Source organism: Cherax quadricarinatus, chromosome 75 (genome assembly GCF_038502225.1).
Source record: "Cherax quadricarinatus isolate ZL_2023a chromosome 75, ASM3850222v1, whole genome shotgun sequence".
Taxonomy (NCBI): Eukaryota; Metazoa; Arthropoda; class Malacostraca; order Decapoda; family Parastacidae; genus Cherax; species Cherax quadricarinatus.
The window spans coordinates 2,324,127-2,346,672 of record NC_091366.1 but is presented as its reverse complement, the minus strand read 5'-3'; the positions used below and the strand labels follow the sequence as shown (position 1 = coordinate 2,346,672).

Sequence of the window (22,546 nt, the reverse complement as noted above, 5' to 3'; positions counted from 1 at the left end):
CCTCCTGTATGAAGGTGGTTGTTCCCCTTATATGAAGGTGGTTGTTACCCTTGTATGAAGGTAGTTGTTCCCCCTGTATGAAGGTGGTTGTTCCCCCTGTATGAAGGTAGTTGTTCCCCCTGTATGAAGGTGGTTGTTCCCCCTGTATGAAGGTGGTTGTTCCTCCTGTATGAAGGTGGTTGTTCCCCTTGTATGAAGGTGGTTGTTCCCCCTGTATGAAGGTGGTTGTTCCCCCTGTATGAAGGTGGTTGTTCCCCCTGTATGAAGGTGGTTGTTCCCCCTGTATGAAGGTGGTTGTTCCCCCTGTATGAAGGTGGTTGTTCCCCCTGTATGAAGGTGGTTGTTCCCCCTGTATGAAGGTGGTTGTTCCCCCTGTATGAAGGTGGTTGTTCCCCCTGTATGAAGGTGGTTGTTCCCCCTGTATGAAGGTGGTTGTTCCCCCTGTATGAAGGTGGTTGTTCCCCCTGTATGAAGGTGGTTGTTCCCCCTGTATGAAGGTGGTTGTTCCCCCTGTATGAAGGTGGTTGTTCCCCCTGTATGAAGGTGGTTGTTCCCCCTGTATGAAGGTGGTTGTTCCCCCTGTATGAAGGTGGTTGTTCCCCCTGTATGAAGGTGGTTGTTCCCCCTGTATGAAGGTGGTTGTTCCCCCTGTATGAAGTTGGTTGTTCCCCCTGTATGAAGGTGGTTGTTCCCCTTGCTTCAGTGGGAAACTGCCGATGTGTAAAGAAAAAAGTCCTCGAATCATCCTCATATTAATTTTTCATGGGATAAGGACACACTAATGTAGGAACTGAATACGTACAATAATTTCTCTTAACCGTTAAACTGTCCAAATGTAGATCTCCGTTCACATACGTAGTGCTGCCAACATAGATCTACGTTTTTATACATTTAAAACCATGTAAAATAAAATGTAAATCTATGTTCTGAGCACTACGCACGTCAATGTAGATCTATGTTTGGACAGTTTAAGGGTTAAAAAGCTCCTCCATACAGTGCGATTTTTTATTTTGTTTTGTAAAGATGACTGAAAAATAATACTACAGTGGACCCCCGGTTAACGAACTTTTTTCATTCCAGTAGTATGTTCAGGTGCCAGTACTGACCGAATTTTTTCCCATAAGGAATATTGTGAAGTAGATTAGTCCATTTCAGACCCCCAAACATACACGTACAAACGCACTTACATAAATACACTTACATAATTGGTCGCATTTGGAGGTGATCGTTAAGCGGGGGTCCACTGTATATCCAAAATTAAGTAGATGAAACTACAAAGGCCTTTTCACATGATATTCAATTTCTAATATATTTTTTTAACTACATTTACAAAACAAAGCGTCACTAGATAAAGAATTATGTAAGAGAGCTGATGAGTTTGATTTAAAAAAATGAAATGTGTGTGTGTACTGTATTGTAATGTTCACTCCAGTGAGTCTGATGGAGGTCTCTTATTTACTGATAAATTATTCAGAAGCTTTATAGCTTTCAAGAATTTACACAAATAACTATGTATGAAGTTTATAGTCCAACTTGGACCATTAACTAGCCACCAGTCAGTGTGTGGCTAGTTAATAGTCCAGATTGGACCATTAACTAGCCACTAGTCAGTGTGCGACTAGTCAATAGTCCAGGTCGGACCAAAACGTCGTCATAAGTTTCTCTCTCCTATATGTGGGTTATTTGTGTGTTGTTTTAGTCACGGTATTGTAACTTTTTTGTTCTTCAGGAATTTATCAGAAGGAAAGGCTATCTTAATGAAAACAGCTCCATGCAGAATTTGGTATTTAGTATTTAAACCTTAAATACCAATCACACATGTGTCATATTTAAGATTTTAATACCAAAAACTTAAATGTAAGGGATATGAAGAACATCAATTGATAATTAAATTAAACTTTAAACTTGTAATGAAGGAAAGTAAGAATATTTTAGATTTAAAGGAAGCAGAAGCTTTTAAATGCATTATATATAATAAATACAGTTTGACAAAATTCCATCAGACAATATGGAGATTTACCATTCATTGTTCTACTGGTAATTTATCAATACGAGAAGTAGAGGAAATTAATAAGACGATTTAAAGGGAGGCATTCATTTTCCGAACAGAGATACTAGCGAAGAGAAGGTGGAGGGACAAGTGCGAGCAAAAGCGGCGTGACGTACTGCTGTTATACGCATAATAGTTTGCCTGCTGCAAACGGATGTCTCGGTGAGGGCCGTTAGCACCCAGCGGCGGGGGTGCCACAACATGAGGAAGCCTCTTACTTGTCTGCGGGGAGGAGGAGAGGGAGTTGGAGGGTGGCTGTGTTAGCTCTCGCGACGACCGCGATGATAACGACTCGCTTGAACTACTTGTGCTCTGTACTCCATCATTTCGATCTGGAATAAATGAACAAAAATGACTTAACTGGAATACATGATTCATAGAAAGAGTTAAACATTTAAGATAAAAAATCTACCTTAAAACTAAAACGTATACTTGTTCCAATTTAGTAAATAGTGATTTAAAAAAAAAAATCGAAGTCGCCACTATTTTCTGAAGATTTTTAAATTTCTAGATAGTCAGTGTCACTGTAAAAGCTCAACTGACTCTGATATATGGTATGACACAGACTAACTTCCACTACATGCCTATACAGAAACCATCAAAGGAGGAGCGGTGGGAATGTTGGCAGTTTGGAGTGACATATGAACTGTAGTACCTACACATCTCTGGCAAGACAGTGATAGTGTGAATGATGGTGAAAGTGTTTCTTTTTCAGGTCACCCTGCCTTGGTGGGAGATGGCCGGCATGATATAAATAAAGACACCATCATTAAAATTGAATTTTCCCTTGAAAACAAAAGTATTTTCTTTTTTCTCTCAATCATTCTTTTTTAAAGAATGATATCACTTTATTTTTCAATATACCAGTCATCTCCCATCGAGGCAGGTGACTCAAAAAAGAAGGAAACTATAGAGTTCATCTTCTTTTTACATTTAGTAATGTATACAGAAAAAGGGATTACTAGCCCCTCGTTCCCAGTATTTTAGTCGCCTCTTACGACAGTCATGGCTTATGGAGGAAAGATTCTTTTCCACTTCCCCATGGAGATGAAATGAAATAAATAAGAACAAGATGAATTAAGAATGCTACACTCTTAATTCCCATTCACATAATATTTAGTCACTGAAATCCGAGTTGCTGCCAGTTACGTATATTTCTTTAATACACTGGACCTCTCTCATTCAAGTAGGGTAACCCTAAAAAAAGAGGAAATGCATTCACTGTTGTTCATTTAATTACTGTCTTGCCAAAAGAATGGTGATATCACAGTCCAGATATCCTTCTGAACTGCAACATTCTCACCCCTCCTTCAGAGTGCAGGCACTATCCTTCCCACCTCCAAGACTTACATCCTCACCCTGCCTTCAGAGTGCAGGCACTATCCTTCTCATGTCCAAGACTTACACCCTCACTCTTCCTTCAGAGTGCAGGCACTATCCTTCTCATGTCCAAGACTTACATCCTCACTCTTCCTTCAGAGTGAAGGCACTATCCTTCTCATGTCCAAGACTTACATCCTCACTCTTCCTTCAGAGTGCAGGCACTATCCTTCCTACCTCCAAGACTTACATCCTCACTCTTCCTTCAGAGTGCAGGCACTATCCTTCTCATGTCCAAGACTTACATCCTCACTCTTCCTTCAGAGTGCAGGCACTATCCTTCTCACCTCCAAGACTTACATCCTCACTCTTCCTTCAGAGTGCAAGAACATAAGAAAGGAGGAACACTGCAGCAGGCCTGTTGGCCCATACTAGGCAGGTCCTTTACAATTCATCCCACTAACAAAACATTTGACCAACCCAATTTTCAATGCCACCCAAGAAATAAACTCTGATGTGAAAGTCCCACTCAAATCCAACCCCTCCCACTCATGTACTTATCCAACCTAGATTTGAAACTACCCAAAGTCCTAGCCTCAATAACCCAACTAGGTAGACTGTTCCACTCATCTACTACCCTATTTCCAAACCAATACTTTCCTATGTCCTTTTTAAATCTAAACTTATCTAATTTAAATCCATTACTGTGGGTTCTCTCTTGGAGAGACATCCTCAAGACCTTATTAATATCCCCTTTATTAATACCTATCTTCCACTTATATACTTCGATCAGGTCTCCCCTCATTCTTCGTCTAACAAGTGAATGTAAGTTAAGAGTCTTCAATCTTTCTTCATAAGGAAGATTTCTAATGCTATGTATTAATTTAGTCATCCTACGCTGAGTGTTTTCTAATGAATTTATGTCCATTTTGTAATACGGAGACCAGAACTGAGCTGCATAATCTAGGTGAGGCCTTACTAATGATGTATAAAGCTGCAGTATGACCTCTGGACTTCTGTTGCTTACACTTCTTGATATAAATCCCAGTAATCTATTTGCCTTATTACGTACGCTTAGGCATTGCTGTCTTGGTTTAAGGTTGCTGCTCACCATAACCCCCAAGTCCTTTTTGCAATCTGTATGGCTAAGTTCTACATCATTTAACTTATAAGTACTAGGGTTATGGGCACTCCCAAGCTTCAGAACCTTGCATTTATCTACATTGAATTGCATCTGCCACTTTTCTGACCAAGAATAGAGTTTGTTTAAATCCTCCTGAAGTTCCATAACATCTACGTTTGAATCAATTATCCTACCTATCTTTGTGTCATCGGCGAATTTGCTCATATCACTAGTAATTCCCTCATCAAGATCATTGATATATATTATAAACAACAACGGGCCCAAGACTGATCCCTGTGGAACGCCACTTGTTACAGATCCCCACTCGGATTTAACCCCATTTATGGACACTCTCTGCTTCCTGTCAGTGACCCATGACTCAATCCACGAGAGCACTTTTCCCCCAATGCCATGAGCTGCCACTTTCTTTAACAGTCTATGGTGCGGAACTCTATCAAAAGCCTTACTAAAATCTAAGTAAATAATATCAAATTCTTTATTGTGGTCAACAGCCTCAAAAGCTTTACTGAAGAAAGTTAATAAATTAGTTAGACAAGACCGGCCTCTTGTGGATCCATGCTGAGTATCATTAATCAAGCTATGCTTATCGAGATGGCTTCTTATAATCTCAGCTATAATTGACTCTAGTAATTTGCCTACAATTGAGGTCAGGCTTATTGGGCGGTAATTTGACGGTAACGACTTGTCCCCTGTTTTAAAAATAGGAATTACATTAGCCATCTTCCACATATCAGACACTACACCTGTTTGAAGAGATAAATTAAAAATATTAGTTAATGGTTCACAGAGTTCCATTTTGCATTCCTTAAGAACCCTTGAAAAAACCTCATCAGGACCCGGCGACTTATTTTGCTTCAGTCTGTCTATCTGCTTCACAACCATCTCACTAGTGACTGTGATGTTACATAATTTATCTTCTTCTAGCCCACTGTAAAAATTAATTACTGGAATATTGTTAGTGTCTTCCTGTGTAAAAACTGAGAGAAAATAATTATTTAAAATCAAGCACATTTCATTCTCTTTGTCAGTAAGGTGCCCATAGTTATTTTTAAGGGGACCTATCTTATCTCTAACTTTTGTTCTATAGACCTGGAAAAAACTTTTTGGGTTAGTTTTAGAATCCCTAGCAACTTTAATTTCATAGTCCCTTTTAGCTTTTCTTATCCCCTTTTTAATGTCCCTCTTAATGTCAATATACTGATTCATAAGATGACCCTCACCTCTTTTGATACGCCTATAAATTCCTTTCTTATGCCCTAGTAGATATTTGAGCCTATTATTCATCCATTTTGGGTCATTTCTATTTGATCTAATTTCTTTATATGGGATAAACGCTCTTTGAGCAGCATGTATAGTGTTCAGAAAACTGTCATATTGATAGCTCTCTTCGTTACCCCAGTCAACAGATGATAAGTGTTCTCTAAGCCCATCGTAATCTGCTAAGCGAAAATCTGGGACTGTTACTGAGTTATCGCTACTATCGTACTTCCATTCAATGCTAAATGTAATTGATTTGTGGTCGCTAGCACCCAGTTCCTCTGAAATTTCTAAATTATTAACAAGGGATTCATTGTTTGCCAGAACTAAGTCAAGCAGGTTATTTCCCCTTGTAGGTTCTGTCACAAACTGCTTCAAAAAACAATCCTGAAATACTTCTAAGAAGTCGTATGATTCTAAATTCCCAGTCAAGAAATTCCAATCAACATGACTAAAGTTAAAGTCTCCTAGAATTACTACATTATCGTGCCTTGTGGCCTTAACAATTTCCTCCCATAGTAGTTTCCCTTGGTCCCTATCTAAGTTTGGGGGACGGTATATCACTCCTAAAATCAGTTTTTCATGCCCCTCTGAAAATTCTATCCAAACAGACTCTGTATGTGTTACTTCAGACTTAATACCCGTTTTTATGCAACAGCTCAAGCGATCTCGGACATACAATGCCACCCCACCCCCCCTCCCAATACTTCTATCTTCTTGGAACAATTTAAAACCCTGAATATGACATTCCGCAGGCATGTCCCGACTTTTTGAATTAAACCACGTCTCAGTTAAGGCAAATACATCAATGTTATCTGCACTAGCAACTAATCTCAACTCGTCCATCTTATTCCTAGCACTACGGCAATTAGCATAATAAACATTGAAAGACTCTCCTTTCTCTTTACCCTTCCTGCTCATTTCTATTTTTCTACTAAACCTATTACTGTCCTTATCACCCAAGGTCCCTGGCTTTTCAATATCTACCTCGTTCTTATTATTACTAGTTCCCCTAGAACTCGTAATATTACTACACTGGGACTTCACTATTTTCCTGCCAAAACCCATACCACTAACTATTCCTAGTTTAAAGTCCTAACTGCTCCCTCCACTGCAGGCCCTATCCTTCCCACCTCCAAGACTTACATCCTCACTCTTCCTTCAGAGTGCAGGCACTATCCTTCTCACCTCCAAGACTTACATCCTCACCTCTCTTTCAGAGTGCAGGCACTATCCTTCCCACCTCCAAGACTTAAGTCCAACTAACCAGTTTCCCTGAATCCCTTCAAAAATTTTACTTAATTCACACTCCAATAGCACATCAAGTCACAAAAACCACCTGTCTCCACTCACTCCACATCAAACATGCTTAGACAAGGCACTCTGACATTATAAAATATTTTTAAAATATTTCCCACTGAAAAGAGCTAAAAGAACAAACACAGAAAGAGAACATAAAAGACTAAGAAAGAAACAAGCCTGCTGGATGTTCAAGCCCCTACCACTCAAAATCCCCCTCCACCTCCTCCTGCCAAAGTTATGCATTTGAATAATAATGTAGATAAAAATGAAACACTCATGGTTATATATTTGTATTTTTATAATGTTAATTTTTATGTATTAAAAATCTCTTAGAAAACATATATAATGTTCATCAATAAGCACTGAAAAATCTCTTATCAGAAAACATATAGACAATCAGCCATAGAATTTCAAGGAATGATAAAAGGGTCATGTTTTATGATGAGAGGTCACAAATCTAACACACAAACCGAAAATTTATAACCCAACAATATGTTAACAATACAACACAGTTGACGTACCAGACAGAGGATTGACAAAGGACAAAGCTGTCCCTGCTCTGGACTGACCATTAGAAGGAGCTGGAGGGCGCGCAGGCCGACTGTTTTGAACTGTTTCAAAAGCCCCGCTCATGGCAATAGACCCTGCCACTGATGAGCTTAATGACACAAGTGAGCTATGGGAATTTAGCCCTGAGTTTAGGCCTGCAAAAAAATTAGTTATAGGATTATATGTAGGCATTAAAAACATTTTCTTTTAGGGTTTACTAGCAAAAAATTTAAAGCACAAATAACCCACACATAGAATAATGAAATGTATGGTCCAAGTTGGACCGAAACGTCATCATAAGTTTCATTCCTATGTGCGGGTAATTTGTGTATTGTTCCAGTCATGGTACTGTGCCTTTTCATTCTTAAAAAAATTAAAAATTTATGCCAAGGAAAAATTTATTACACACTAGACAATATCCAACAAGTATTAAAGGTACAATACTATAAACAAACAACCCACACATAGGAGAGAGAAGCTTATGATGATCTACACCGTCAGTACTGTGTCTTTTAATTCTTTACCTTGATATGTCTGGAACATCTCACAAATACAGTAACCCAAACTACAAATGATGTTTTGGTCCAACCTAAACTATTACCAAATCACAATTCTGGTGATATAATAACCATCCAGGATAGACCAAAACATCGTCTAGAGTTTCCTCTCTAAAGTATAGATTATTTTTCAACACTAGATGAAGCAACACAAGCAAACTCACATAAATTCCAAATAATAAAAATGCCACAATACAGTGGTACCTCGAGTTTCATAGAGCTTCCAACTCGAACAATTACATAAGTGTATTTTTGTAAATGCTTTTGTAAGTGTGTTTTTGAGCGTCTGAAATGGACTAATCTAATTTACATTATTTCTTATGGGAACAAATTCATTCGGTATCGGCACTCAAACAGCCTTCTGGAACGAATTAAGTTCATAACTCGAGATGCCACAACAGTGTGGTTTAAACACAAGAGGAAAGGTATGATGTTTTAGTGTGAATAATGGACTGGTGGTGAAACATTTCCTCAATAAAGATTCCCAAATTTTCACAAGTGTCTTATTTTTCATGATGTTTTGGTCCATCCTGGACAACTGTCAAGTCACTTGTCAATTAACATTTGTTCAGGATGGAATAAATCATCGTCATAAGTGTCTTCCCTTCAGCATTTATTTGCAATAAATTCAAAAGAAAAAAGTCAATAATAGGTAATAATGAATAGGGAGACTCCCAGGGACGAAGCTTAGCTAAGCTAGAGAGGAAACGATAACATTAACTACCATGTACACTAAATTATATAAACATTAACTACCCTGTACAGTAAATTATATAAACATTAACTACTCTGTACAGTAAATTATAAACATTAGTTACCCTGTACAGTAAATTATATAAACATCAACTACCCTGTACAGCAAATTATATAAACATAAGCTACCATATACAGTAAATTATATAAACATTAACTACCCTGTATAGTAAATTATATAAACATTAACTACCCTGTATAGTAAATTATATAAACATTAACTACCCCAGTACAGCAAACTATAAAAACTGCCCTTCGTGTGTTTAACCAACATACCTGAGTTAAGACTAGATACCGATGATGTATTATTCCAATGGTGTGTGGCAGACGGTGGTGGGGGCATGTTTGCATAAGCACCTGACGTTGATGTCTGGGCTTTAAGGTTAGAGAGTGCGTCGGAACGTTGCAAGTGTGACGGAAGACTGGACGGTGCACCAAAGTGTACTGTCTGGGGTTCACTTGTAGTGAAGGATGTCACAACCTTCTAAAAGAAAGAAATCCCTTAAGGTGGTGTTCAAAGCGGTTTATGGTTTTTAATAGTAGCACATATCACGGTTCTATTAAATGCATCAATGTCTGGTGTTAAACTTTGCACAAATACGTATTCTATCGGTCATGCACACATATAACCATCTTAATTTAAACAAATATCATCCATAACTTCACTTATCTTACCACCTTCCTACTTCTTTAAGGTAAAATTTAGAGAATACTGTAAATGCAGCTACATATCAATTACTGTGAGATTGAACAGTACAAATTTTGCTTTAGTACAAAATTGATTATTGGTGATTTTCCCCCAAACTTTTCAAATCGTATAATTCGAATAGTGCAAATTCAAATGACGCGACCACTTCATGAAATTCAATATTCACACTATCCAAGACCTAGTTGTAAATACAATATTTTACTTTCCTAATTACTATTAAGAATTAACTAAAAGTGCACAAATTATGTGATGGATTCATGTCTGAATGTGAAGAATGTTTTGAAAATTATTCAGAAAGTGTAGAATGTAATGAAAATAAACACAGAACTGTTGTGACAAACTTGCCATTCAGAATGAATTATATTGACACACCTGCCACTCAGAATGAATTATATTGACACACCTGCCACTCAGAATGAATTATATTGACACACCTGCCACTCAGAATGAATTATATTGACACACCTGCCACTCAGAATGAATTATATTGACACACCTGCCACTCAGAATGAATTGTATTGGCACACCTGCTACTCTGAATGAAATATACTGACACACCTGCCACTCAGAATTGTATTGACAAACCTGCCACTCAAATTGAATTGTACTGATAAACCTGTATAGCCACAATTGGGTTTTATATTTCGTGCTCATGCTACTAGGCAAGTGCTGCAATCCAGTATGGGTGTAGTCCTACCTAGAGCTCACTCCACGACACCCTGGCTAGTTCTCACTAATAGCCAGACGTCCCTAGCAGCTGGAAGCGCTCTCAATTTTCTCTCGTCTGGCTGTAGGCCTGGCAGGCCTAGCATACAACACATTGCCTTACCCAAAAAACACTACGGCTTATTATTATTAATATTATTATCAGAATTCTTTCTCCATAAGCCATGCATGTCGTAAGAGGTGACTAAAAAACAGGGGCTAGTAACCCCTTCTCCTGTATAAATTACTAAATTTAAAAAAATTTAATTTTCTTTTTAGGTCACCCTGCCTTGGTAGGATATGGCCAGTGTTGAAAAAAAAAATATTATTAATATTAATACATGTATGTGTTTTGTTTTTATGTTTTTGACACACTAGCCATCTCCCACTGAAAACACATTCAACATCATTCACGACAATAAATTCACCTGTAAGACTGGAGGATGCTTAGAGTGAGTGGAGGAGACAGACGAGGCAGAAGTGTGGTTGTGAGTGGAGGACTGGGAACCGCCAGATGCCGCGTGATTGTTAGCAGAGGGCGGAGGAGAGGGCTTGGGCGGAGTCTGCCGACTCGAGGCAGTCGACGGGTCTCCGAGCCTGGTCACGTCTATGAGTGGCTCTGGCTGAGAACCGAAAATCTGTTGGCAAATGTTAAGGCAACGCTATTAATGTGTATGTAATGTATAAGCTACTGCATTACTGAGTGCTGCTCTGTGATGTAAAAACTGCTACTGCGTTTCATATGAGTGTGACAAATATTTCTCACACCAGTATTACTCTTTTACTTATTACTGAATTACCTATTATAGTAGAACCACCCATATCCAGTGATTTTGTATCAGCAGTTTCAGTTATCCACAGTTCACTGTAGTCCAAAAATACCTCTTAATTCTGCATAATAATGGCCCCCAAAGCACAAAAGTAAAAAGCTGGCAGTTCTTCAAAGCCTAAGAGAAGCCGTTAAGCACTTCTTATCAATGAAAAAGTGATAATTCTCCCCTTGTCGTGCATACTTCATCAATTAAACTTTATAGTAGGTATGTATAGGATTTATATATATATGGTTTGCTACTATCCATGGTTTTGGTATCCACAGCAGGTCCTTGGAACTTATCCTTCATGGATACAAGGGTCCTACTGTACTTTATTACAGGTCGACCAACATGACTGGGACTTGTAGGGTGCTGGATTAGTGATATTACTAGATCACAGTGTGGTTAGGTTAGAATACACTTAACCCAACTGCTAAATTTGAAATTACACTAACCAAAATTAGTACCAAGTTAGTGATGGAACCAGATTAACACCCAAACTGTACTTATTACTGAATTACCCATCACTCTATTACCTATTACTGAATTACCTATTCCTCTATTACCTATTACTGTATGTATTACCTATTTGCTCGGCATGACCATAGTATCGTGACAATTCCTCATTCTACTGAACCAAACAGTACACAACATTACCTATAAATGTCATGCTAAATCCTGTCAAACACTGTAACATCATGGAATCTTGGTTCAGAGGGCATCTACAAGACCTTCACGGCTACTACAACTAACCCATCCCCTTGGGAAGGACCTACTTCCACTGGGAAATCCCGCCTACCAGTAACTATGCCCTCGTCTGCTTCACATCCCTATCCACTGATGCCTATATAAACGCCAGTCTCCTTGCCTTTGCTCCAGAATCTCTACCAACACGGTGCTCTCAACACCAACTCCAAGGCCATGGGACTGATTACCTCATCTTTTGTATATAGTTCTACTGTCTTCAAGTTATGTCCTAGAATTTGTATTGATAAAGCCACTGGATGGCGAAACGTCTACAATAAAGATACCCAGATGTTGCACATGTGTCTTAACTTTCATGCTAAATCCTATAAAACTGTATTTATATAAGTAAATTTTTAATACAACAGACCTTGGTACATTGAACTTATGCAATAACAGACAAAATCCACTGGTTAAATTGTACTTTTAATAAACTGTGTGTGTACAGTACTGTTAGGTACACATAGAGTATTTTAATGCTTATCTGGGAATTTTTAACATAATGAAAGATTTTCCCATATTAGTGTCCTATATGAAGTATTAATGCTATGAAATACTGAAGGAATTTTTTAATATAATAATAATAATAATAATAATAATAATAATAATAATAATAATAATAATAATAATAATAGTAATAATAATAATAATAGAATGTCTTTATTTCTACAAGTACAAGGTATACAAGCCTAGCTGACATCAATGACATACTAATATATAGAAAGCCGTTTGTTATGATGAGCATTTCAGGCACATTAGATCAGTGTTGTCCCAGGATGCGACCCACACTGATGGGTGAACACAGACAACCGGTGTAAAAAAAACACACCCAATGTTTCTACCCTCACCGGGAATTGAACTCAGACATTCGCTGTGTGAAGCAAGAGCTTTAGCCACCAGGCCACATAATAACTGACTAAAATTCTGTGACAAACATTTTCAAAATGGAATTTTTTCATATTGAATATTATACAGTGGACCCTCGGCCAACGATATTAATCCGTTCCAGAAAGCCTGTCGTTAGTCAAATTAATTTTCCCCACAAGAAATAATGGAAATCCAATTAATCCGTTCCAGACACCCAAAAGTATGAAAAAAAGAAAAATTTCATATGAAATATACATTTTCCTACACAGAAAAAGAAGGATACATGCACAATAAATACTGTACTGTACTAAATGAAGCATAAATGACACTTACCTTTATTGAAGATATGATGAGTGATGAGATACGAGGAGGGAAGATGGAGGTGTATTAATTTGGGAACAACCTGAGAGTCACTGGACCTCTGTCACACCAAAAATCTGTCAACTGAGCTCTTCCAGAACAGACCTGTTTTGTCACAATGGAACACTTGTTGGGGTTGGAATTTTTCAGCTTCACCATGCCTTATCACACTGTGTACGCCACTACAATTCTTAAATCTCTCAAACCAACCTTTGCTGGCCTTAAATCCACCAATATGACTACTAGTTTCAGGCATTTTTTCATGTTCACCTGGGTGTTAGTCGACTGGTGTGGGTCGCATCCTGGGGGACAAAATTAAGGACCCCAATGAAAATAAGTTAGACAGTCATCGATGACGCACTGACTTTCTTGGGTAATCCTGGGTGGCTAACCCTCTGGGGTTAATTGTTTCTCATTAAGCCACACCAACAACAGTCTCTCCACATCTTTGGTAGTACAGCTGATGGTGGTACAGCAGCAACTGACCGTGGTACAGCAGCAGCAGCTGACAGTGGTACAGCAGCAGCAACTGACCGTGGTACAGCAGCAGCAGCTGACAGTGGTACGACAGTATTTCGATACTATTTCTCACCCTTTTTACCAAAGGGTTAGTACTAGAAGCTTTCTTTGGGCCCATGTGGCTTATTTAGCAGTTACAAGCACTAAAAACAATGGAATAATACGAAATGCATTGAATGTATGCATGGAACCATCCGCCCTGGCTTGTAAACAATGGCACACCAGCTGATGGCAGGACAGCTGAGGCTGGCTCAGGCTGGACGGACAGGTTCAGGACGAATCATGTTGGTTGAGTTTTTCATCGTTGGTTGGGCCAAAATTTTTACACTCAAACACTTCATTAGTCGAATTTATTGTTAGACGATGCCTTCGTTGGTCGGGGGTCCACTGTATGTGTGTAACATACGATAATCAGATAAGACTCCGTAACTAACCTTTTCAAAATGTTCGATGAGGATTTCCACCACAATGTTACAAAACTTAATATCCATGATGGCAGCAACAGTTTCTTCTTCTGGTCGCAGCAGGGTTGGTCCAAAACACACTCCGAGGTTGCTTACTGTCATAAGGTTCTTTTCACTCTTGTTGGCAACACTGTATGGAAAATACAATTTATATTCTAAATGTATGATGGAAGAAATAACTCATTATATGAATTAAATAAGAGGCAAGGGGGTTAATAACCCCTTCTCCTGTATAAAGTACCAAACAAGGTAACCCTTTACGGGTCACCCTGCCTCGGCAGGAGATGGTTGGTGTGTTTAAAAAGGTTAAAAAAAAAAAAAAAATAAGATAAACAAGCATGGGAGGGCCCCATTTTACAGCGCTACACTTTACAGCATTTTGCTAATGCAGGAATGTAAATTAAATAATAATCTACATCAGTGATAATTTTAATCTGTAATAACAATCTGGGAGCACCTGACAGAAGTGACATCTTGTAATACAAACATATAGGTTATGTACTCACTTCACTACAGACAGGTTATGTACTCACCTCACTACAGACAGGTTATGTACTCACCACTAAAGATAGGCTATACTCACTTCACTAAATGCTGAATTAAAAGTTTGAGAACAGTGAAGTTCGTCTTTGGTAGTTTGTGAACCAGTCCGTGGATGTCGTTGACACGCCGGAATAACTGGTCTTGCTCTGTAAAATAACAGAAGAGACGATGAATGATGAAGAGACAGATACTGCCCAGTGCTTGGGGGTCACTTCCAAGACCCGAGAATATTACTGGAGCGGTGTTCACGTATTAATCTTGCAGAGAAAATAATACTTTCAGAAAGAAAATAATTGTCCCTAAATTTGTCATAATAAGGAAGGATGAAGATATTGTAGTCTGAAGGGTCATCTCAACTGTGATATCTGTACACATCTGGCAAGACAGTGATTGAATGAGTGAATGAATGTATTTCCTGTGTTTCAGTCATCCTATCTGTGGGAGATGTCAGGTGTTACAAAATTCTATCATAAAGATCTCAGTCCTGAAACATACACTTAGTGTAACCTTTTATTATCTCCATTAGCTTCTTTCTTCCTCCTGTCTTTGCCCCGTCCTGTCCCTGCCCTCCTCTCGTATATATTAGCTCCCTTACCTTCATGTGTTAGTGTTTGACCAGTTAATGGTCCAAGTCGGACCAAAACGTCGTCATAAGTTTCTTTCTTCTATGTCGGGTAATTTGTGTATTGTTACTTCCTTGAAATATTATACTGTTAGGTTAACTGTTATATCTAAATAAGTAGTTAGGATACATATCTCATTTTGATCCAATGGTTGAATCTTTGAAGTTTTGTTCTTAGCCAGAAACCTAACTGAAATATTCAGAAACATCACTATAGTTAGTAAGTAAGTTATTTTATATAACCGGACTTGAGTCCTGGAAATGGGAAGTACAATGCCTGCACTCTAAAGGAGAGGTTCGGGATATTGGCAGTTTGAAGAGATATATTGTGTATTTTTATAGGTATATACTTCTAAACTGTTGTGTTCTGGGCACCTCTGCAAAAACAGTGATTATGTGTGAGTGATGTGAAAGTGTTGAATGATGATGAAAGTATTTTCTTTTTGGGGATTTTCTTTCTCTTTGGGTCACCCTGCCTTGGTGGGAGACGGCCGACTCGTTGAAAAAAAAAAAAAATCACTATAGGTGGACTGGCATACCCACAGGTTTGGTTTCTATGGTTTCAGTTATCTGCAGTTTACCGCGGCCCAAAAATAATCCTTAATTTTGCTTAATAATGACACCAAAGTGCAAAAGTAGTGATGGTAGCAGTTCTTCAAAGCCTAAAAGAAGTCGTAAAGTGCTTCCCATCAGTGAAAAAAGTGCTAATTCTCAACTTATTGTGTGTAATTTATCAATTAAACTTTATCATAGGGATGTACATAAACAAAAAATTACTTAAATATGTATAGGGTTTACTATTATCTGTGGTTTTGGGTATCCACGGTAGGTCTCGGAGTGTATCCCCTGCGGATATGGGGGTCCTACTGTACTGGGATGAGTTGCAAAGTTATGCAAAAGCAATTTACTATGAGCACTGTTCTAGTGTAAAATTTTATGGTAATACCGACGAGATGTGGAAAAAGACACTTTTTTGGGACACTTATTAGAGGAAATGTTCTGCCACCAGTGACTTCTTCTTAGGACTGAGTAAGTCACTCATAACAAAACATTTCCTCTAATAAATGTCTTGAAATGTATATAAGTGTCATTTTCCACAATGTTCTAGTCACACTGACATTAACTTTACACAGAATTAGACATCACTGCCTGAGCACGGGGTTCAACTTTAGCTTCTTCATGGATTACAAACATTGTATACATGTTGTCGCAGAAGCTAAGCTAATCTACTCTATATCTTCCATAAACTTTTTTTCTCCAGCTTCGGTTCTCTGGAAAGATATTAAATTTGATGTCTTTGCCTTTGGTCAGTGAACACCTTTGCATTTGCTGGTCATTTGGAAGTTATCCTAGTTTGAATTAAATGTGGAAAAAATGTCTGATACAGGCACAACTTTTGAAGAGTAGGAACGCTTGACAAAAGAGAAATACAAATTGATTTATAATACAATATCTATGCTATTCTTCCTCTGTAAGCCATGCGTGTCATAAGAGGCAACTAAAATGCTGGGAGCAAGGTACTAGTAACCCTTTCTCCTATATAAATTACTAAATGTAAAAAGAGAAACTTTTGTTTTTCTTTTTAGGTTACCCTGCCTTAGTGGGATATGGCCAGTTATTGAAAAAAAAATCTATGCTATGAATCTGCATTCAATATTCCCATCATTAGATTTGCAGGCTAGCTAGCTAGGACTTCACGTCCTAAATTAAGTATAGTCAGGTGTTTTGTCCAACTTTGCCTGACTTAGGTTGAGCTGGACAGGTGAAGCATTCATGGGGGGTACAAGAACATAAGAAAGGTGAAACACTGCAGCAGGCCTGCTGGCCCATACTAGGTAGGTCCTTCTCAAACCCAAACCCACTAACAAAAATATTCACACAACCCATTTTTCAATGTTACCCAAGGAATAAGTTTTGATAACCCTAACTCCCACTCAAATCCAACCTCTCTCACTCATAAGAACATAAGATAAATAAAAGCAAGCATAATATAAAGGAGTACCACAATACACTCACTGAATGCTTGCAGATACAGCATTCAGTGAGGCTTACCTGTACTTTATTTTTTATTGTTATTCAAAATTTTTACAAACAAACACAATTCCTGGGATGTGAAACTTACTGGCAGCAGCGATGAAGGCACTGTGAAGCTTGTACGTCATGAGAGGTTCGGGAAGGTTACGAAAATATTGTTTAATGGCAGACGTAATGGTTTTCACCTCCCACTCAGCAGTGTCATCTAGCATGAGCCTCTCTGCTTTCCGCCGGTCCAATCCCAACTGTAGCAGCTTTGTTACTTTACTAGACACACCAACTAACCTGTATAAACCTTGATCTTCCAAACCTGCAAATAAATTCACTTCAATAATTACCCCTGGCATTTCTACTATAGTCAGACTTAGGACAAGGAATATGGAATGAAAGAGTTAGAACACATATACAGTACTTTCCAAAACATAAGAGAAATTTTTTCTGACACACTTCAATTGTTAGCTAAAATATATAAATTATCACAATTCTAATCAAAACTGCTGCTACAGTTGCATTTTATGGGAAAAATTATGCCAAATCACATTATTTTATTTCAAATATTGTATGTTAAAAACACTTTCCATTTTTTACAGTCAGTGGCAACAATATTACTAAGCAAACTGATGAAAAATACCTTTAAAATTATATTATTATGTTTTAAGGGAGGAAAGTAGTGATAATAAGGCTTGATCCAAGGAAGAGGAGGATAAAAGCAGTTTTAAGACATGAATGCAAAGAATTCTGTAATAAGTGATGTTATTAGAGAATTATTCCAGTGCATCCCAGGGATGTACTTATCACAGTGTAGTAGTACATGTATAAGAGAGGACCTTCCTGCTCTACAACTGTGTTGACCAGGGTTGTAGAGCTTGTGATTGTACACAAAACTAATAAGGTGAATTCTTACATCTAGTACCACAATACGTGAACATAAACCTACTTAGTACATTAGTGTACATAGTTCCTGCATAGGGAAGCCATGACCTGTAAACTTACAGGAACAACAGTCTCGACACTGTACACTGTATACTGGTATATGATACCAGTGGGATCAGTGTATCATCCCAGTGTATGATCATACACTGCCTGTGGAAGAGTAGGTAATCAAGTCTGGTCCAAGGAAGGGTAAGGTAGCTTCAATTTCCCAGTTCCAGAGCCTTAAAGGGGTCTATATATATATAAGAAACCAACAATAATATTCTCACCTCTACTCTCCAGCATAGCAATTGCTTTTGAGGTAAAACTTAAACCCACTTCATCGAGCGAGGTTTCTTCCTGTGATCCTGGAGCTCCGCTCGGGTGAGCGTACATCTGTCACAGAGACATCGTTACATTTAATAGATCTCTCTCAGTCTGTGGACACCTTAATGCATTACAACACTGGCTGCTTTGTTAAGTTGCATGTAGATTATGTGGTCACTGACTATCTGGTCACTGGCTATGTGGTGACAGATTATGTGGTCACTATGTGGTCACTGATTATGTGGTCACTATGTGGTCACTATATGGTCACTATGTGGTGAGAGACTATATGGTCACTATGTGGTGAGAGACTATATGGTCACTATGTGGTGACAGACTATATGGTCACTATGTGGTGACAGACAATATGGTCACTATGTGGTCACTGACTATGTGGTGGGAATGTAAATTTAACTAGAATTTATTTTTCCATTTAAACATTTTTTTTATTTTATATTATCACACCGGCCGATTCCCACCAAGGCAGGGTGGCCCGAAAAAGAAAAACTTTCACCATCATTCACTCCATCACTGTCTTGCCAGAAGGGTGCTTTACACTACAGTTTTTAAACTGCAACATTAACACCCCTCCTTCAGAGTGCAGGCACTGTACTTCCCATCTCCAGGACTCAAGTCCGGCCTGCCGGTTTCCCTGAATCCCTTCATAAATGTTACTTTGCTCACACTCCAACAGCACGTCAAGTATTAAAAACCATTTGTCTCCATTCACTCCTATCAAACACGCTCACGCATGCCTGCTGGAAGTCCAAGCCCCTCGCACACAAAACCTCCTTTACCCCCTCCCTCCAACCCTTCCTAGGCCGACCCCTACCCCGCCTTCCTTCCACTACAGACTGATACACTCTTGAAGTCATTCTGTTTCGCTCCATTCTCTCTACATGTCCGAACCACCTCAACAACCCTTCCTCAGCCCTCTGGACAACAGTTTTGGTAATCCCGCACCTCCTCCTAACTTCCAAACTACGAATTCTCTGCATTATATTCACACCACACACTGCCCTCAGACATGACATCTCCACTGCCTCCAGCCTTCTCCTCGCTGCAACATTCATCACCCACGCTTCACACCCATATAAGAGCGTTGGTAAAACTATACTCTCATACATTCCCCTCTTTGCCTCCAAGGACAAAGTTCTTTGTTTCCACAGACTCCTAAGTGCACCACTCACTCTTTTTCCCTCATCAATTCTATGATTCACCTCATCTTTCATAGACCCATCCGCTGACACGTCCACTCCCAAATATCTGAATACGTTCACCTCCTCCATACTCTCTCCCTCCAATCTGATATTCAATCTTTCATCACCTAATCTTTTTGTTATCCTCATAACCTTACTCTTTCCTGTATTCACCTTTAATTTTCTTCTTTTGCACACCCTACCAAATTCATCCACCAATCTCTGCAACTTCTCTTCAGAATCTCCCAAGAGCACAGTGTCATCAGCAAAGAGCAGCTGTGACAACTCCCACTTTGTGTGTGATTCTTTATCTTTTAACTCCACGCCTCTTGCCAAAACCCTCGCATTTACTTCTCTTACAACCCCATCTATAAATATATTAAACAACCACGGTGACATCACACATCCTTGTCTAAGGCCTACTTTTACTGGGAAAAAATTTCCCTCTTTCCTACATACTCTAACTTGAGCCTCACTATCCTCGTAAAAACTCTTCACTGCTTTCAGTAACCTACCTCCTACACCATACACTTGCAACATCTGCCACATTGCCCCCCTATCCACCCTGTCATACGCCTTTTCCAAATCCATAAATGCCACAAAGACCTCTTTAGCCTTATCTAAATACTGTTCACTTATATGTTTCACTGTAAACACCTGGTCCACACACCCCCTACCTTTCCTAAAGCCTCCTTGTTCATCTGCTATCCTATTCTCCGTCTTACTCTTAATTCTTTCAATTATAACTCTACCATACACTTTACCAGGTACACTCAACAGACTTATCCCCCTATAATTTTTGCACTCTCTTTTATCCCCTTTGCCTTTATACAAAGGAACTATGCATGCTCTCTGCCAATCCCTAGGTACCTTACCCTCTTCCATACATTTATTAAATAATTGCACCAACCACTCCAAAACTATATCCCCACCTGCTTTTAACATTTCTATCTTTATCCCATCAATCCCGGCTGCCTTACCCCCTTTCATTTTACCTACTGCCTCACGAACTTCCCCCACACTCACAACTGGCTCTTCCTCACTCCTACAAGATGTTATTCCTCCTTGCCCTATACACGAAATCACAGCTTCCCTATCTTCATCAACATTTAACAATTCCTCAAAATATTCCTTCCATCTTCCCAATACCTCTAACTCTCCATTTAATAACTCTCCTCTCCTATTTTTAACTGACAAATCCATTTGTTCTCTAGGCTTTCTTAACTTGTTAATCTCACTCCAAAACTTTTTCTTATTTTCAACAAAATTTGTTGATAACATCTCACCCACTCTCTCATTTGCTCTCTTTTTACATTGCTTCACCACTCTCTTAACTTCTCTCTTTTTCTCCATATACTCTTCCCTCCTTGCATCACTTCTACTTTGTAAAAACTTCTCATATGCTAACTTTTTCTCCCTTACTACATTTTTATTGTTGAAGATTCAAACAATGGATGCTGCAGCAAACCTATGAACCTTCCTCTAAATACTAATATCTAGACTGAGTCAGCAGTTGACTGTCCTCTAAATACTAATATCAAGACTGAGTCAGCAGTTGACTGTCCTCGAAATACTAATATCTAGACTGAGTCAGCAGTTGACTGGCAATCATTGGACTATACAATATTTTACTGCTTCTTATGAGGCCGCCAGATTTTTTTTTTTTTTAACGTCGGCCGTCTCCCACCGAGGCAGGGTGACCCACCGAGGCAGGGTGACCCACTGAGGCAGGGTGACCCAAAAAAAGAAAGAAAATCCCCAGAAAGAAAATACTTTCATCATCATTCAACACTTTCACCACACGCACACATAATCACTGTTTTTGCAGAGGTGCTCAGAATACAATAATGATAATAATAATAATAATAATAATAATAATAATAATAATAATAATAATAATAATAATCTGTAGGAGAAGGAAGGCGGGGTAGGGGTCGTCCTTGAAAAGGTTGGAAGGAAGGGGTAAGGGAGGTTTTGTGGGCGAGGGGCTTGGACTTCCAGCAGGCGTGCATGAGCGTGTTCGATAGGAGTGAATGGAGACGAATGATACTTGGGACCTGACGATCTGTTGGAGTGTGAGCAGGGTAATATTTAGTGAAGGGATTCAGGGAAACCAGTTATTTTTATATAGCCGGACTTGAGTCCTGGAAATGGGAAGTACAATACCTGCACTTTAAAGGAGGGGTTCGGGATATTAGCAGTTTAGAGGGATATGTTGTGTATCTTTACATGTACAGTATATGCTTCTAAACTGTTGTGTTCTGAGCACCTCTGCAAAAACAGTGATTATTTGTGTGAGTGTGGTGAAAGTGTTGAATGATGATGAAAGTATTTTCTTCTTGGGGATTTTCTTTCTTTTTGGGTCACCCTGCCTCGGTGGGAGACGGCCGACTTGTTGAAAAAAAAAAATAATAATAATAATAGATAATTTTGTATAGTGAATAATTGATGAGGCAGTGTATCACCATCCAAGGAATATCATACATTGTTGTGTACATTGTTTTCCGACTGTATAAACAAAACTGTACGCCAAAAACTTTACATCTTATATAAGCCACAGAAAATATGTAAGTCACTTTGTCTGACTTTTTTTTGAGTTATTATCCTAGGTAATTTACATTAATTATGATAATTGTACTTATGTGTACCTGTACCTAAATAAACCTACTTACTTATACACCAATTGTCTCCTACCTAGGCAGGGTGACCACTTAGGCAGGGTGACCACCTAGGCAGTGTGACTACCTAGGCAGGGTGACCACATAGGCAGACTGCCCACCTAGGCAGGGTGACCACC

The 22,546-nt window shown here is 38.8% G+C and overlaps 1 protein-coding gene across 21 annotated transcripts in view; it reads right to left on the bottom strand.

Annotated features, from left to right (window-relative positions):
• Positions 1-22,546, bottom strand: part of Graf (GTPase regulator associated with FAK) — a 550,104-nt gene that overhangs the window by 53,222 nt on the left and 474,336 nt on the right. For 9 of the 21 annotated variants that reach the window (XR_011394106.1, XR_011394105.1, XM_070100893.1 and 6 more), the window contains 8 exons: positions 18,514-18,619; positions 17,400-17,621; positions 14,696-14,801; positions 14,083-14,242; positions 10,775-10,984; positions 9,209-9,416; positions 7,595-7,777; positions 2,167-2,382 (listed from right to left, as the gene is read on the bottom strand). Coding sequence is in view for 19 of the 21 variants with exons in the window: in XM_070100893.1 (XP_069956994.1) it covers positions 2,167-2,382; positions 7,595-7,777; positions 9,209-9,416; positions 10,775-10,984; positions 14,083-14,242; positions 14,696-14,801; positions 17,400-17,621; positions 18,514-18,619 (1,411 nt within the window). In the remaining 2 variants the exon portion in view is untranslated. The remainder of the gene's footprint in view (positions 1-2,166; positions 2,383-7,594; positions 7,778-9,208; positions 9,417-10,774; positions 10,985-14,082; positions 14,243-14,695; positions 14,802-17,399; positions 17,622-18,513; positions 18,620-22,546) is intronic. The other 12 variants (XM_070100899.1, XM_070100901.1, XM_070100900.1 and 9 more) reach the window with 6 other exon arrangements.